The sequence below is a fragment of the Callithrix jacchus genome, chromosome 17 (assembly GCF_049354715.1).
Source record: "Callithrix jacchus isolate 240 chromosome 17, calJac240_pri, whole genome shotgun sequence".
Classification (NCBI taxonomy): Eukaryota; Metazoa; Chordata; class Mammalia; order Primates; family Cebidae; genus Callithrix; species Callithrix jacchus.
In genome coordinates this window covers 58,130,110-58,149,107 of record NC_133518.1, presented here as the reverse complement: position 1 = coordinate 58,149,107, position 18,998 = coordinate 58,130,110, and the positions used below count along the sequence as shown (strand labels likewise).

At 35.5% G+C, this 18,998-nt stretch overlaps 1 protein-coding gene and 1 long non-coding RNA gene across 5 annotated transcripts in view; one reads left to right on the top strand and one right to left on the bottom strand.

The window, feature by feature from the left end:
* Nucleotides 1-18,998, bottom strand: part of KCNH8 (potassium voltage-gated channel subfamily H member 8) — a 331,425-nt gene that overhangs the window by 3,553 nt on the left and 308,874 nt on the right. For 2 of the 3 annotated variants that reach the window (XM_035277743.3, XM_078354394.1), the window contains 3 exons: nucleotides 17,957-18,309; nucleotides 15,890-15,999; nucleotides 13,305-13,381 (listed from right to left, as the gene is read on the bottom strand). In XM_035277743.3, coding sequence (XP_035133634.1) covers nucleotides 13,305-13,381; nucleotides 15,890-15,999; nucleotides 17,957-18,309 — 540 coding nt within the window. The remainder of the gene's footprint in view (nucleotides 1-13,304; nucleotides 13,382-15,889; nucleotides 16,000-17,956; nucleotides 18,310-18,998) is intronic. The other variant, XM_002759643.6, reaches the window with a different exon arrangement.
* LOC108588864 (uncharacterized) overlaps nucleotides 1-18,998 on the top strand; it is a 382,270-nt gene that overhangs the window by 177,785 nt on the left and 185,487 nt on the right. The gene's annotated exons all lie outside the window — the stretch shown is intronic.

The window sequence follows — 18,998 nt, the reverse complement described above, 5'->3', positions numbered from 1 at the left end:
AGTCTTCTTCCTGTGAGTGCACTCTGAAACTAATTCTCCCTGGCAGGCCCATCAGGAGGTAACACTGCTCAAAGTCAGGCATTTAAAAAAGGCCAGAAGGAGGTTTTTCCATGGTTTGGGCAACCAACTGGTAACACCTGCCTTGAAATTGCCAGGCCAAAACTATTTCTGCCCTACTGCTGGCATGAAACTCAAGGGATTCAACTGAATACTTGTCCAGGCTTTTCAGCAGATCTAAAACTTCTGAAGACAACATCTCTCAGCCTCACATTTAAGAAGTGAAACAATGAATATGAGAAAAATTCAATATGCTTTGAAATCTTCATTACAGGTTGTCAATTTTATTACCTGCCAAGCTTCAATTCTAATGCACAGGAATCACACTTAAATCAGTACCCCAGGATCTTTGCATTACCTACATTCACAAGGGTTCCACCTTAAATTGATTAACTCTTGTATTGTAAGTTGCGAAGACAAGGCTGCCACTAAATGAGATGGTTAAAGGGGCACATTACATATCCATTCACATAGATGGTCCAAGCTTAATACATGTATGAAACTCACCAGGGCTACATTAGTTCACTTCCCAATAAAAATGTTTTGAATTGGCTTTTTATTGAGGATTAGATAAAGGCACAGTCTCTGAAGAACAATTTTGAATTTTAGGCATATCAACAATTATGTTAATCAATAAATGTTTGTTGTATGTGTGTAAATTTATACAATGTGCTTTCAGGTACACTGTCCCTATTGGATCTGCAAACAGTGCTAAGATAGGCAGGGATGTGTTATTATTTCCCAGCTTGTAAAATGGGAGCAATAAGACTCAGAGGTGGAAGGACATAGTTAAGGCCACTTATTTCATGAATGACAGTCTTCAGTCTAGAATTTAGGGCTCCTAACTTTGGTATTCCTTCTGCTCTAGAGTATTATCATGTGGAAAAAGAAAGATTGCTTAAGAGGGTTAAGAGGATTTTCCTGATGTGGTCAGAACATGTAAAGAGCACAGTGGCACAGAAAGGTAGCCTTGTGAGGAAAAAGTTGTCTGAAATGTTAATTTGACATTAAGTAAATAAATAGTGTCATCATTAAAAAAATAGACTGATTAAACATAGTAAAATCTCTTCATAGCAAATTATATGAATGTAGAAATAGTTTGCCTCAGGGTAAGAACTAGAAACAGATAGGTTAATAGACATGTTTCTGATGAACTATTTTTCTGGTTTTCAAGGTAAACAGATTTTTCCATAACTGAATACCTTTGCATAGACACATTATTTTTTTACTGATATATAATAATTATACGTATTTGTAGGATACATGTGATATTTTAACATGAATACAGTGTGCAGTGATCAAATCAGGATAATTAGTATATTCACTATTTCAAACATTTATCATTTATTTGTGTCGGAAATATTCCACATCTTCTCTTCTAGCTATTTTGAAATATACAATAAGCTATTGTTAATTATAGTCACCCTACTATGCTGTCAAACAATGGCACTTGCTCCTTTTATCTAACTGTATTTCTGTGACCATTAACATCTCTTCCTCCTTACCTCTCCCCTGCCAGCCTCTGGTAATCATCATCATCCTCTCTACCTCCATGAGACACATTTTTCTAGCTCCCACATATGAGTGAGGACATGCAATATTTCTCTTTCTGTGCCTGGTTTACCATGCATTTGCCACAACTTTGAGGCCATGAATTTTCAATGGGAATCCAGAGTCTTGACAGGATCCAGGAACATAACCAAGCACTAACATTTTCAGAAGACAAATTACTATCCTAGCTTGAACTAAAAGGAGCAAGTAACTCAAGGAAACAGAGCTTTCTTTAACTCTAGAGGGAAATAATCAATTTATGTTAGGGAAGTCTTCTGTCACTGTGTCTCTAGGGATACACCCCTAAACCTTATGAAAGTTGCATGAGGAAATTAATTCCTGTTAAGTAAGGGATCTCTCTTTTTACCATGACAAAGCCAGCTGTCACAAGGAAAAATGGTGTTTCCCGGAAGTAGAGGCAGTGGTGGCAGTAAAGGTGATGACATACTGCCACAGAAAATGCCACAAAGTTTTACTGGATTTTGTTTACTGCTTCCTGCTGGGCTTGCTATCAAAATTTATTCTGAAACAGGAAAGACCTTAGTCTTGATCAAATGTTGAAGGCAAAGAATGCCGTGTTTCTACTGTCAGGGTGATGGCTCAATTGCTTCTCCATAGCATGGTAAGAAGACATGCATTTGCTAAAAAAGGATGGTTGGGGCTGCTTTGTGAACAAAACTCTGTCCACTTAAGAAGATACATCTTCAAAATACAACTTACCTGCAAAGAGATAGATCAATTAAACAAAATGGTTCTCGTCAAATGAACCAAAGTTTTCCCACTTACCTCAATTTTTAATTGAGCAGCGTAAAATATTTAAGTGTGTCTGACACTTTTATTAGAAAATATGATCTCTTTGAGCAGATACGATAAAGCCCTTCACAAGCTCCACTGTATTTTTTAATGGCTCCAGGTCCTGCATTTTCTCCCTTGCACACCATCAGGCTGATACAGTGAGATTCACCCCTTGCTGCCCTGGTGCAGGCTGTTCCTTCTGATTGGGGGCTCTTCTCTTCTGTCCTTCTCTGTCTGGCAAGAAAATCTTCTCCTCCTTCAAACTTATTTTAGCACTTAATTTTCTCAGCAGAGCTTGTCTGTAGCTTATTGGTACTCACATAGCAGTTTTAGCTCTGACCAGTTTGGATCACATGAGACTGTCTGTACCAACTAGTCTTTGAGTTCCTTGAGGGTAGAAACTTATCTCAGAATCTCCTGGTCTCAAGGCAATGCCTAGAATGCCAGAGGCACTCAGCAAATCTTGAATGCAAAAACAAATACAATACTTCCATTTTGAAGGCTTTTGGTTGTTACATTGCCTTTGATTCTGATATTATTTTATCTCACGATTTTACCGTAAATATTTTAGGAGAAAGTTGCCTGATACAAAATTGTATTGGAAAAGCTATAACTGGCTATCTTCATTCTAAGTCTATATACTAAAATTAGGTATGATGGTTAGGAAATTATATATATATGTGTATGTATAAAACTTCCCTAAACCAAATCCTTGATTATCCCTTCATTTTAAGTGCAGGTGTTATTTCTACTGTTAACAATCCCTTTTCCCTTATTGTGTTTCCTTCATAATTGCGGAACTTTTTGTCCGTTGGCCAAGCTTTCTGCTGGATTTCACTTGTCTTATTGCTTTGTCATCTGTCCCAACATAAAGTTGATTTCCATGGTTAGTTTTAATTCTCTGGGAAATTTCCCCCAGTTAACTGATCCCTAGATCTCATAACTACATTATGAATGCCAAGTGATTAATTCAGTTACATAATTGAGAGCTGTTTATCAACTGAAATTTGGCAAACATTTTGCATCCCTAATTGCTACTCTGGATGACTATTGTAGATGTGGCCTTCAGATTCTTTGTATTTATAAAGATAGTGCATAAAGGAAACATAACCATATACATTCTTATTTATTAATTTACATTTTCTTTATTTTCCCCTCTTCCTCTATTTTTCTTCCCCCTTCTCCTTCTTGATCTTCTGTGGAATCCATCAGTCTGGAATTTAAAACTGTTGGCCAAACCAGTTTACCATCACCATCTGCGTAGCCAATTGTTCACATCCAAGATTTCTCTATCCCTTCCAAAATCCCAACTGTTAAAAAAAAAAGAAGTGATGAAAACACCATCTGTGTTTCCAAGTGGTACAGTTTTCTATCCAAAACTTTGAAGCACCTAAAGATTCTTCCCTTGTCTATTCTCCCAGCATCGTGCATTAACCACACAAATCATTAGGTGTTTTGCAGGCAATGCATTTTGCTCTCCTGTCATAAATAAAAACCCATGTGACAACCGACTTGCCAACTGGCCATGATTATCCACACACTGATCCTTCCATACCTCTAAGAAGGGAATCACTACCACAGTTTTTCTATTTCTGCTATTTCCAGGTTTCCTCAAAACTTCTGCCAGCTTAGAAATAGTCATTGTTGCCCTACATTTGCAGAGTATCTGGTTTACTCCTCTCATGTTTAATCACCTTTATTGATGTAATGCTACTTCTCACCCTCCTCCATGTCATATTTCCATAAGGGCTTTGTTGTAAGGATTAAATAATATAATACATATAAAACTTTAGTCCCCATATGACTGGTATCATGCAGAATTCCAAGTGGCTGGATTTGGTAGTGGATTTGTGGCATGGGCACTAAGCTTGGTAGAAAACTTCTGCAAGGCAGGGAATTCTAGTCCAGAAAGTGTTTAGCTTTAAGAAAATAGAAACTACAGTTATCTCTATAACTTTTCTTCTGCCTTAGCATGGAGAGATGAGCCATTTTTGATAACAATTTTACATAACTAATATCAGAAGAAAAAGTCTCCAATATTTAGTATTGCCTTGCATGGATCTTTGCAATAGCAGGTAGAAACAGCAATAACTGAAGGGTCCTGTATTTCAAGTCCAAAGTTTGAGCAACTGTATTAAGATGGATTAAGATATCTCTATAAAGGATGTGTGAGTCAAAATGTAGGGATGTGCAGCCTGGTTTTGATCAGAATTGAATAAGGATCAATGTGGAGCTGGGTGGCAGGTAGACTAGATACTACATGTATTTATTATTCTTTACAGTAGTCAAACTCCTGTAAAAATCCTGCCACATAATAGGACTCTCCAGATCTTTGTTGATTCATGAATAGTTTGATGAATAGTGAATTGCATGGTGAATTTCTTATGAATTTTTATTTTCAATTGAACTTAAATAACTCACTTTCATCAGTTGCCCCTAAATATCACTGAAAGATAAAGAAGTGTCAGAATACCTCTAAGCAGGTAAGAATGTTTCATATAATACCCACATCTTATGGAAGTCGCCACCACTTCAAAATGGGAGCTTTCAAAACATTATGTAATTAAATGGCTTACATAACCTATCTGTGGTACTGGTGATCTGTTGTTCCAAAACACCATGCATTGTCAGTGTTCACAGTTAGATTGTGTTTTTTGCTGTAAACACAGATTTGCTGTGCTGATGTGTTATTAAGGTGTGCCTTTTGGGAATAAAAATATGAGTTTCTAATGCAGACCGAAAAAAAGTGTCTTTGACAATACCTTTCATTTCACATAAAATGACATGTAAAATCATATAAAATAGCTTTACTTCATTTTACGTACGTTTTCTATTTCTCTGTCTTGGCTATTGGTGTGATATAATTCTTGGGCTTTGAATATAACTGGAACTTCCATTGATAAGCAGCTAAAAAATGTGATTTCCATTTTTGTACATTCAGAGAGCAGATGGGGAATGCATCTGTTGACATAATCTTCTTAGCTTGAAGAGTTCTTGACCTGTCACTCAATTTTTGCCAAACATGTACACATTTTCCTGCTAGACACAATTTTCCTAAGGGGTATTAATTATACCAATCCTCCCCTGCCCCACTATGAATACATATACATTTTTACAAGTTATTATTTGGGTAAATTAAATGGTTTTTCATTTAATCCTTTGTTACACTGCATATTTATCACAGGATTCAGACATGTTCAAACAAACTCCATAAGCAGGCAAAACAAAAAAGACGATTGGCATAATTTCATTCTTGTGTCTTTTGCTTTACAAAGCATTCAAAACAAGTGATAGTCTTTTTTATCTGTCAGCTAAAATAATAATCATACTCAGCACTTGCATACATTTCACCCAAATGAGGACCTCGATCCCATTATTAATGAAAGTTGTAAATCTTTGTCTACAGCTGGAGAGACTAGAATGTTGGAAGGTGAAGTGGCTTGTTCTAGGTCACACAGGACTACTAACCAGGGTTTTACTTTTGCAGGTGCAGCTGATGCCTCTTAAATTGTAATTAGAGAAGAATTACAAGTCTAGCATTACCAATACAAAATGACCAATTATAGTCTTGAAAGTGATTCAATGACTTTGCTGAGTTTCTGCAAGCTCAGGCCTTTCAGCCTTCCTTCAGCTGTACCATGGTAATCTATTATTTATCCACCCTTTGACTGCTCTTGTCATCTTCTTTTCCTGGTCTCTGTAATGAAGTCTGATTAGTATTCAAATTGCTGTCTGGCTAAACGATCTTTACTGCTATCAGTAAACACCAAATGAAAGTGTGTCTGCTCTCAGAATACTGGTTGTGTAGAACAGCGCTTGTCAAACTTTAATGTGTATAGGAATCATCTGGAGATTTAGACAAAGAGTATACTCGGATGCAGTAGGTCTTGGGCAGGGCCTTAGATTCTGCATTTCTAATAAGCTTAGGTTGATGCCAATGCTGCTAGTTCATGCTGTCTACAGACAGATCCTTAACCCCAATATAGTTTGAAATTTCTTTTTTTATTTTTTAAATTGAGAAAAATAATATATATTTGTTATATAACTTTATATTTTATATAGGTATACACTGTGGAATGACTAAGTCACGCTTATTAGTTTATTACCTCACATTCTTACCACTTTTTCTGTGGTGAGAACATTTAAGATCTACTCTTTTAGCAATTTTCTGATACACAATACATTGTTATTAACTGTAGTCACTATGTGACTACAAAACAAAAGATCACAGCTTCTGACAACTAACCTTTTCCACCCAGCTTTCTCTGACTCATGTTTTTGTAACTGTTCTACCCTGGCCTCTTCTGACCTAGGAGTTGTGGTGAACTTCTGTTGTTATTTTCATGAGGGGTGGTTCTAGCCAATGTGGTTTCCCTATACTACTTCGTAAACAACCTTTTAATTCAACATTGCTAAAATTGCCCATTTGGGATGTGGCATTGGTTTTTACTTGGGCCCTTACTGATATATCCATTTAGTTCTTCTATTCAAAGATGAGAAGAGTCCGATATATAAGCAACTACAGGCAAAGAAGACGAAAACAACCAGTCTCCAAAAGTTGTGTGCATTTTAAATCCACACCTCACAGGAGAAGCTTTCTGAATGGCATACTGTTTTTCTTTTGAGAGATCCACATTGTTATTTAGAATTTTTAAAAATCAGTAACATTCTCATGAGAGTTTTAAATCTGCCTGTTTATATAGGCTCGAGAACTGAAAAATAACCAAATAGAGTCCTACAAAGCATACATTAGTTGGAAGCCTTCCAGGTTAAAAACCCATACCCACAAAATGTAGTATTAACATCAATAACATATATCTAAAAATTAAAACAGTTGGTTTTGCCAGCAGTAAAATGAGTTTTGTTGCTCTAGGTTAAAAAGTGAATGTACAGCTTTTGTTTATATTTTGCTTTGAAAATGGATGATCAAGAACTATGTATGATCAGGACGATGAAGAAAAGAGTCTACATAGACAAATCTTGGAATGATCTGACAATTCTGTCAGTGTGTTTCAGTTGGCTCAATTGTTAATGAAAAGGTAAAATGGTAGCACTAATTCAGAGGACTAAGGAATCAACTTTACTGTAAGATATTATTCATGTAGGTCCTGTTTTTGTAGGCATTTAGAAAAGTAGTAAAGCAACCCTTAGTTAAAAATCAGCCTCTCTTACTATTCTATCTCTTTGACTCAAAGAGGTTTTATTCATCTATTTGCTTTGTCAAGTATAACTAGACAAAAACAGATTCCCTGTTTTCCAGTGGAAGGCCTTTCATTGTTGATATTTTTTTATTTGGATAATATATAATGTATTTAATTGGGGGATATTTGGAATTGAATTTTGAGCAAAATTAAATGAGGGACAAAATTTTTCTGTTAGCTTTTAGGTGCTATTGTAGATATCATTTATGTTTGCCGGTATCCAGTTTTCTATTTCTTTTGGGATATAGAAAAGATTACACTTTCTTTTCCCACTGAAATTAACCTGTGCCCATGGAATTAGTTCTGGTTAATAAAATATGAGCAGAAATGATGTGTGTATCTTTCAAGCCAAACAATTGTACTCCACACTTCAAATGGAAAACAGCCAATCAGTGACATTCCAGATGGTGCAGCCCCTTCTGTTGACCCGTGTTAGGCATTTTGCTTGAATGAGGAATAAATTTTAATCAATTTGCGGTTTGTTGCCTCAGTAAAATTTATCTTATAACAGTGCTTATCCGATATTGGCGGGACTCTTCCATATATTAGAAACTTACATAAATGGACTTTTTGAGGAGTTGAAAATGAGAAAAGAAAGCTAAAAGATATTGATGTTACAAAATTAAATTTGAAATTTAACTAATAGGTCTTAGTGATAATATAATAATCTTCTCTAAAGCTTTAGGAGAATAGTGCATATAAGGACATGTCTGTAATATCGATTTTTAAAGGACATGACTGACCCATTATCCAGTTATGAAATGTAATGGAAGCACAGTCAACCCGGAAAAGAAGGGGCCTTTGGACTCAATAAGAGCTTGGTCTTTAAGATGCTAGAGTCCCAGTTGATCTGAATGGGGTTCTCATGTCACTTAAAGTTAACAATTTGCTAATGTGTTGTAGGAAACAAAGAACCCCATATCGCTCAGATTCCCAGCAAAGTAGTGACAATCAAGAATTGAACTCAGCTCTCTCAAACATTAGTTCTCATCACACATTTGCATAACTTACACTATATCAACTTGTAAAGGGTAAAACTAAAATACTTTCTTTCTTGAGTTTGAGAAAGTGTTTAATTTATCTTCGAAAAACATGACATCTTTTGCTATGGAAAAATTTTTAAAAAATTTTAGATCCAATCAGAGCCTAAAAAGAATTATTATATCACTAAAGGGGAAAATAATTTCTCCCATCAAAGCAGTTTAGACATTGAAATAGGCCAATGACTTAAACTGTAAAGAAAGCCACTGGACTGACAAACAGAAGACATTTGTTGGATGCGCTAGCAAATTTTATGTGCCAGCTTGACTGGGTCATGGGGTGCCTAGGTGTTTGGTATGTTATGCTGGGTGTGTCTTTGAGTGCGTTTCTGAATGAGATTTGCATTTGAATCAGTAGACTTAATACAGCAGACTGCCCTCCCTAGTGTGTGCCCTCATCTAATCAGTTGAAGGTCTGAATAGAACAAAAAGTCTAGGTAAACAGGAACTCCTCCTGCCTGTTTGAGCTGAACCTTTGGTCTTTCCCTGGCTTTGGACTTCAACTAAAAGCAAAAATCAGCTCTTTTTGAGTCCTAAGCCTTTTGGCTTTTGAAATGGAACTGACACCACTGGCTCTCCTGGTTTTTAGGACTTCAGAATCAAAATGGAACTACACCATCATATCTCCTGGTTTTCCAGTTTGCCAGCTTTAGATCATGGGACCTTTCAGCCTCAAAAATCAATTAATACAAGTTGTTATATTTTTACAATGCTCATTTTTTTTTGTTTAGGTATATTACACATTTTATTCTTCTTAGTATTTTTAAAATTCAAGATGAATTTAAATCACCTAATATTAACTCTGGCCCCTTTACCTACACACAAAATAAAATGATAAAATACAGCAAGTAGAGTTTTCAAACCTAAGCACGCTTGGATGAGTAAGGATGAATTAACAAGCCAGCTGTATTCTCCCATTTCATAAATGCAGATATGGCTATGCTTTCTGTTAAGCTTGGCAGGTTATTTTCTGCCTAGTTTTTATTATCATTTTGCCAATTTTATGTTTATTGTAATATCAGGTAATTGTTAAGCATTGGTAAACTGGTATATGCATCTATTTTCTACTCAATTCATAAGTCTTAAAAAAATAAGTATTTTTTTCAAAAAAATAATACAGTGGCACAATTACAGTCAAACCAGTTAAGATAAGATGCTTTGAAATATCATTAATCTGCCATTTCATTTTCTATTCTGATATCATATTGAGTATCTTTGTAGCAAAAGGAAAGTCTTTTAGGTGAAAGTAATGATTTTTGTAACCAAATATGTTTTTCTTAGGTCCATTCGTTTTCATTTTATTCCATAAACATTGATCCTCTCTCACTTATTACTCTACTGGGAACCGTTAGGCAGAAGGAGGATGCTTATATAAGAGTCAACTTTCATTGAATTAAAGCATAACCTTATGTGAGGACAAAATCAGCATTTATTGACCACTTACTAAGCGAAGATACTGTGCTCCGCATTTTACATATAATATTAACTTCTCACAACAATCCTCTATTACAGGTTCTATTATTAGCATTTAATAGAGGACAAATCTAAGCTTAGGGAAGGTAAACACCTTGTTGAAATCACAGAATAGGAATCTAAATATTTGTCCCTTTCCAATGCTAATTCTCTTTCTCCCATAGTGTGTTTTATGCCTTATGCCTGCTGTGCCTGTGCACACAGTCTCCCTTGGTAACCTTTGCCTCTGTATCTTTCTGGGTCAGTCAGATTTCAAAAATGAGAATGCACTCTAACCTTTACCTACAAACCTTTTCAGAAGTGGAGCATTTGACTTACACAGCCCATGGCCCCCATTGTGACGTTTTTGTAATTTTCAAAGAGTTTCCTTAGAGTTACACTATTTCACACTATGCTGTAAAGCAATGGCAACATTGTCAAAGTGTTCTAATATTAGCAGCTGCTCCACATCTTTTAAACTCTCCTAACCATTCTGTGAATGTAGGTAATTGCCAATATTATTCCTTTTCAGACTTGTTCTGTATTTAGCTTGTGGATTATGATTATGAAATCTGCACACCGATGAACAATTTCTTTATGTCTTAAGTCTTTGAACAAATACCAGAATAGAAATTCTCCAGTGCTCTGACACCTCACACAATGCCCCACAGTCTGCATGGCATGCTTCACACATATTTGGGGTTGCCCTTTTGGTGGTAGAGTTTTTATCATGCAATATATCCCACACTTATTATCAATTCTTCTCTTACTTGCTATTAACCAAATAATAGCAAAAACAAAGAAGAAAACAATCGAATGATGACACATGTTAGTAGTAGAAAATAGGCAAATGGTAAAATTAGGCTTGGACTTTTAATAAGTTTTTTTTCCTATGTAAACTATCATTTTACAGGAAAGATGAGGAAAAGGAAAATAGGTTAGAAGAGGGATAACTTTACAGTTTGAAGTCCATTTGTATTTTTATTCTGCCTGTCTTAGTGGGTTTTAATGCACTATCCTAAGAGTCAAAACTGTGTATAAATTAAATTATGTGTGAAGAATAAGATTTTTCTACTTAGGCTTCAACCGTGACTAAATCAGCTATTTTCCTATATGGAAAACCCAAATCTTTGGGAAAGAATAATTGCACCTTGATATTTTATTTTGCCCTTTAAATTTAAATGTATGACAAGATGAAAAGATGTATGTCTTCTCACTAGAAAAGCAATCACGAATACAGGATCATACTGGAAAGATATTTTTTTTTCCAAATTTTTTTGTTTGTTTTTTTGTTAATGGATCAACCCCTGGTTCACATTGTCAAAGGGAAATAATGTAGTCTGTGGATTTACAGACCTAACTTGGAAAAATTATCTACATTCCTAAAGGTGAAGATACAGACTTTTTTTTCTCAGAAGAATCAATAATTCTAATATTTGAACTAAGATATAGGTCAGTCCATTCTTAAAATTATTAAATGCTCTTCTCAAATGTGATGGGAAATAATTCAAATAGTTTTGATGGTGGTTTTCGCTAAGAGCAGTATCTGAAGAGAAAAACTGTTCAACAGAAGGTTAACATCCAGTTCTCCAACAGGGAGTTGCATTTGTTTTTTTTTGTTTTTTTAACCAGAGGTTATTTGGGTGATCCAGCACATGGCTGAGTCTTTGTGATGGAAGTATTTTCAAGCCAGTTAGTGCACCATCTAGTTTTGATTTTCTACCTTGTTAGTCTGCCCTTTGGCTCTCTTACTTCTTATTAGCAGCAATCTCAGCTCCAGAGAGGGCAGGTGCAAAGGGAGGTGGCAGTAAAACATAAATCTCCATGAAGCTGAAGAAACACAGATTTAAAAGAAACCTGCAGATTTTATGACAAACTACTCACTCCTCCCTTATTATAGACAACAGGAAGCTGATTATATGAACTTCATTTTTTCGTAAATCTCATCAATACCATCACTTGATTACATTTTTCCCAAGGTGTCATCAAATTATTAAAATGCCTATTAATAAGACTTTATTCCTAGACAAGGATTCTATTGCAGTGTCTGTCCCTGCCCACATGCCCTTCCCTAGGTCTACCCTGAAGGTCACCAAAGACAGGTGCAGGTTTTGCTGCATATTCTTGCCTGAGGATTTTTTTTTTTTTCTTCAGGCCTGCCTGAAGAGCCTCAACTCCACTTTTCCTTGCTCCTAGGTTGAATAATTTTGAGTTGTCCTACATAGTCTCTCAGAGGTCTCCAGTGGGGTTGAGCCCCAGTTGGTCACAAGTTTAATACATCCTTCTGTTTTGCTTTCCTTCCTTTTCTGCCTCACTTCTCTATTCTTTAATTATACTTCATGGATCACCTTCCAAATAAACTATTCACACCCACGTTTTCTCAGAATTTGTTTTATTTTTTTAATGGGAGAGACCCCAATTAAGACAGTAACCAAGAAACTATCTGATTTTTATATTTATTTCCATAAAATTCCCAGAAAAGACAAATTTATAGAAATAGAAAGTAGATAAGTAGTTGCCTAGGGCTGGACATAAGAATAGAGATTAACTGTAACACGAGTATGAGAGATCTTACTGGGGGAATAAAATATATCCTGAAACTGACTTATAGATGATGGATTCAATAAAGTTACTAAAACTCACTGGACTGTATACGTGAAATGAACATGTTTTATGATATTAAATATATCTCAATAAAACTGTTAAAATTATCTTATTTTCTATGAACAGATAGTAAGATTGAGAGAGGTAAAGTACCCAAGGTGACACATGCAAATGCATGTCAAAGAAAGAACAGAGTTCAGGCCGTTTGACTCCACTGAGAAACAGCATTCTTCTGTGAACTAGTAATCTTGCTCATTAAAAAGGGAAGGTCATGAAAAGTTCAAAATGTACCAATTAAACCAGATATGCATATATCTATGATACTAATTATAATGATTTATTTACTGCTTGCTTTATGCTAAATGATTTACCTAGACTATTTAATTTAGGCAGGCATTATTATTCTTCCCTTCTTACACATGGGGAAGTGGAGCTTGAGAGAAGGTAAGTGACTTGTCAGAGGTCACACAACTCACATGAGGCTGAGTGGGGATCCACCCATGGTGGTCTCATTCTAGAATGCATGCTTGTAACTACTACATTACACTGCTTCTGTGAGTAACTAGGATTTACATCTCCTCTTACCGCTTAACCAGCTCCATACCTCACTGTTGAGTTTGTTTATCTGCTGCTTGGTCTCCTCTGCTTTGATGAAGAGAACAGCAGCTCCAGTATCTGGATCTGAAAAGTGACACACACACACACACACACACACAGAATAAATCTTTTAGGAATAAACCTCATATTTGAGGATTGGGGCAATTAGAATATGGAAGAAAGCCCATACTACCACTTTTAACCTTTTCTGATGTCTGTGCATTGTACTGTCTTTGGGGATCAGGCAAACTTCTTATATTCCTCTGAATGGCACCAGATATACTCTCTGGGCCCACATCATGGTGGTGATTGCACCCATAGTGACTGGAGTATCCATTGCAAATCTCCCATTTCCCTGAGTACAATCACCACCATGTTCCAGGATGGCACATTTTCTTTTCTTTGACCATTGTGTAAAAACTCAGTGCTCAAGCCACAGAAGAGGAACATTATTTTTCTTCTCTCATTTTGTTCTAGCCATTGATTCCTGTGCCCACAAGCACATTTTCCTCCTGCATATACACCAGATACTAATATCCATTGCAGGTTGCCTGTCTCTTCCTGTGTCACTCTAAAGGGCATTTTCTCACATTTTTTAGTTCTTCTCTACTTTTTCTCTACTCTTTCAAATATATTTATTTCTGTCAGGGACAAAAGTACAGGTGAGTTGGAGTGGAAAAGATTTGACAGATATGACCATCCTAATTCTGGTCAATTATGAGGAGAAAATTTGCTTGTGGGGGAAAAAAAGTCATTCAAAACAGTCTTAAACAGAGTGATAAGAACTTGTTTTTCGGAGATATCTTGCAGAGATAATCCATTCATTCAACGATGATTGCAGGTCATATACAATAGGCCAGCCCTGTTTTAGAGGAGATAGAAACCAATAAGGAAAATATAGTTGATGTTCATGAAGGTAGAATTTAGCAGGAAAAATAAACATTTAAAAAGTAGGCCAGGCATGGTGGCTCACACTTGTAATTCCAGCATTTTTTGAGGTTGAGACAGGAGGATTGCTTTGAGACCAAAAGATCAAGATTAGCCTGGGAAACATAGGGAGATCCCATCTCTACAAAAAAAAACCTACGTAAAGTAATTATGCAATAGGTTTGAATTTCATACTAAGGGCAATAGAAAGGCATATTAGGGTTTTAAGCATAGGAACAGAGTAATACAAATAAATTTGCCTTAACGAAATTTATTTTGCATGGAAAACAATGTGAGGCCAAAGAAGAGACTTTGGTAGCAATGCAAGCAAGAGACAGATGTAGCTAGATAAATAATGTTGGCAGTAATGAGAGAAAGTCTTAGAACCAAGAGATATTTTGGAACTTGCTTCTAGAAAACTTGTTGCTTGAATGGATAAGCATAGGGGTAGGTGATAGGCTAAGGACGAGGAGGAAGCTAAGAGAGTGGCAGGATGAGAAATACGTGGATGAAATGGTGAGGTTTTATGCATGGTCTCTAGTTGAACCAAAAAGGTAAACATCCAATTGGAACATCAACAGGCTTTTATTGCAAATATACCAGTTTGATGATGACTATGATTTCTTTGCTCCTTGGCCCAAGCACAGTAATATCAACATATATATGTCAATTAAATCAATAAATCAAGACTGTACTCCTTACCCTTTTGCATTCTCCTCACTTCCTACCCCCAATCAAGGAATTTCACAAGCACCCTTGAGTTTCCCAAGAAGATGATGAATGCTAGAAAGAATTACTGATTCAGATGAATCATCTCCAGAACTGTACATTCAAATGTCTGTCTTGGGCTTGGACTTGTTCATAAAGGAATTTGTTAATTATCAGGACATTCTAACACAAGGGGCTTAGAACTTGGTGGGAAGGGACAGGGAGGTTGGGCAAAGATTGCTGGCCTTGCATTTCGTAGTTTACTGACCATTGTTTTGGATTGTCTCTGCCTATTCAACATATGTTCACTATTCTCTTTTTATCAAATCAGGTGTATCTTTTTAAGAGTGTGTCATTTTATTTGTCATGTTGACAGAATCCCTCTTTTGAGCAATGAACGCAAGATTGAAAAGAGAGGGATTTGGACTAGGGTGGGAGGTACCTTCACATTATTTTACCATGACTAAAGGTTAGCACATTATATAGTTCTCAATCATTTCCAACAAGCTTATATCCTTCTGAAGTTCTTTATCCTCTGGCAAACCACAAGTATATAACCTCACACTGAATAAATTGGTTAAATATAACCAATGTTGTTCCTTCAGTGCACAATCAACACAGAATTTCCTCTAGATAATGTTTTTGTGAATTAATCTAAATTTATAATAGTAAAACATGACTACCCTCTGATGAATAGCAGAAATTTGAGTCTCCTGGCATACCAATTACCTTGGCTGCTAAATGGCAGCTCATCCAATCTGGACAGAGAAACGATCACAAATGACATCTTAATTTGGAAATGACATAAGCTCATGTCAAATTATTCAGTGGTACTGGTAAGGTTCTATGACATGGAGTATATTCTAAGAACAGAAAAACAAAAAAAAATGCTCATGGCAAACATTACAAGTTAATAAGAAATTTGTACCTTGGGAGAAGACTAAATATAGATCTTACCTCCAAGAGGAGGAGAAATTCTCGGCTCTGGTCTGATTCGTTCAGAGCCAAAATCAAAAGTCTGACTTTCTTCACTGCTGTTTCCATCTTCAATTCCATCAACAATCCTACTTAAAATAAAAGAAATTGGCTGGTTGTGCATTCATATTCATGGATTCTAGTATTTTTAGAAGACTTAAAATATTATGTTAAATTCTAGATACTCTAGAGCTGTGCTTTTAAATATAGTAACCATTAGCCTAACATTGTTATTGAGTACCTGAAATGTGGTTTGTGAAAATTGAGATATGCTGTAAGAATAAAATACACACTGGATTTTGAAGAATATGTTTAAAAATCAGTGTAAATTATTTCACTGAATATTTTTATATTCAAATTTAAAATATTTGGAACATATTTGGTCAAATAAAATGTATTATTAAAATTAGTTTCACTTTTATCACACAAAAATGTAGCTGTTGAAAATTTAAAATTATGTGGCTCACAATTTTATAGCACATTATATTTTTATCAAACATGGATGTTGTAGACAGAGTCTTTTACTTAGTCTCAAATTCAAAACTTTAATGTATACAAGTCCTCTTACCTAAATTCATGTTAAATCACTAAAATCTAGGTTTTAACCCTTAGCATCACAGAAAATAAATTTGATTACACCTCCACTCTAGACTTAGAGAAAACTCTAAATGTGAGGGTTAAAGAATTATATTTAAATCAGTGCTTTAGCCTTCTTTCCATGGTTAAATAGTATCTAACCTACTCATAATTTAAAAATAAAACAAGTCTATTGTAGAAATTTTAAATGTAAAGGTAACAAAAAAAAAACCAAAAAATAAAAATCACCTGTAATCTATTGTCAATATTTTGCTGTATGTCCTAAAAATATTCTTTTCTCTATTAAAGAACATATATTTTTATAAACGTAAGATCATATTGTAAATAAGCCTTTCTCAGCTCTGATACAGTCTCTTCCTATTTATAATTTATTATGTTTAATTTTAGTATAAATTTAGGAAGAAGAGTGAAGCAATGTTTTCAAATTACCATCTCCAACTGAATTCTTGAAAATTTATTATGCACCTACTTTTCACTAAACCTATTTTATTAATCTTTCTATTAATATTTTATCTTAATAAGTATATTCAAATAAACAACAAAATATGGTATTCTAGAAAGATCACCTGCTTTATAAGTAGAAAAACAAACTTTGAATCTAGCTTCCAGTCTTAATATCTCTGAGATCTTGGACAAAATATTTACCCTTTAAGTTTCACTTCTTAGAGCTTTATAGCAGAGATAACACAAACTACTTTATAGGGTTCTGAGAAGACGAACTGCAATTGTGAATGTGAAATTATGCAGCAAAGTACATGAAACATAAAAGTAATATTTTAAATTGCTTTTTATTATTCGGCTGTTATGTGATTTTGATGAGTGCTATTGCTTTTCTACACCATGGCCTACCCCTTTCTCATCTTCGGGATCAGGATTTTTCATGCTTTCAATCACCTTTAGCGGATTTGAAAGTGATTTTTTAAGAAATTAAAAACAGAACCATGCTATGTTACTCGTTGAAGAGACCAGAAATAAAACTAACTTTTAGCATCCTTGATAATAAGGTGAAAACAGTATGAAAAATAAAAATCTGTATTTTATTTTCTTCCTAATTTCAACTCGTTGCTCCATAAAACTTTTGGTAAGATCAAGCACTGAAGGGATAATATTGATGGAATTTTTTCCATTTCTTTTATTTTCATTATAAATTATAAAATCACAATTTGGAAATATATGCTTAATAGGTGGTGCAAAATGAATAAAAGGACTAGAGAAAAATTTCTGAACATTTAGTAGATCCTTTTGAGAACATGACTAAAGCTATTTTGCCCATCCTGCATGCACACACACTTGCACATATACTCAAAAAATTGCCCATAAAATTCAGAAAAGCTGAGGATTTCAGGCTAGGAATCTGTGTAGCAGAAAGGGTCAGAAGGCTGAAGGCAGGTACTACTCTGTATAGAAGGCAGCCACTTTCACCTGAGAAAGTTGTATGATATGAACTCTTACCTTGGACTGAGGTCTGGTGGTCCAGCACTATTTAAAGTTGAAAGTTGCAATTTCAAGTTCTTCTGTTTTGTTTTACTATGGTTGGGGGTGTCAGTTTCCTGCTTGGTTTTGGGGGAATTTGACCTGGAGACTCTGATAGGTGAGTGAAAGGGTACCGTTCCTGAGGCCAGTTGCTTTAGGCTTAAGCCCAGGTAGGTTTTGTTGCTTCCAACCTTCTTGTGGCGTGAAGATCCCCTCGTGCAGATGGGAGAGAGGGAGGCTGTCTCCTCTTCCTCCCCCTCTTCCTCCTCTTCCTCATCTTCCACAATGGATGGGAGTCTCTTGTTTATGCTGCCATTTCCCTTGGGCTCTGACTAAATCAGTGGAAAATATAAATTAGTATAGACTGCAAAGACTGCAGAAAATGTATATCATTAATGTTGGAGGTCTCATGTAAACAAAGTCAAATCTCTCAGAGACTTACATTTCATTAAAACCAAAGTCTTCACAGATTTTGTTATCAGGTGTTAAAAGTCTTCCTACTCCTGCTCTTCTCCAGGTTTACCGTCTATGCTTTACTGATTTTAGCCTCTGATTTTAAAAGATCAGACCTTCTCTTGGTCTTTTAAACTATGTTTGTGGGAAGCCATGTGAAGAGTGCATTATACCAGGTTTGCATCTAGATTTTAATCAGCCTGTCACTTGTAATACTATATGATGGCATGCTCTTAGAGATAATTTTCCATTTTAATGGAGGGTCTTAGGCCTTGTTATTTAAAATTACAGGGTCGTTACTGGAACTTTACATGGAGATTAATCAGCAAAATTGCGTTATTCTTGAGAATAAAAAGCTTTCCTATTTTGGATCGCATGAGTGGAAGAAGATCAGAAGTATCCTCAGCTACTCTGCTTCCTGCTCTTCTTGTTCTTTCCAGTCACTAGCAAGAAAAGAAGCAAACCACCTGGTCTGCTTCCTCTGAAGAACCTTGGAAAAGGAAGGAAACTACTCTTGCCAAAACTCATCCTATAACTGCTGGACTCTTGACCGGGGTCATTCAACTTT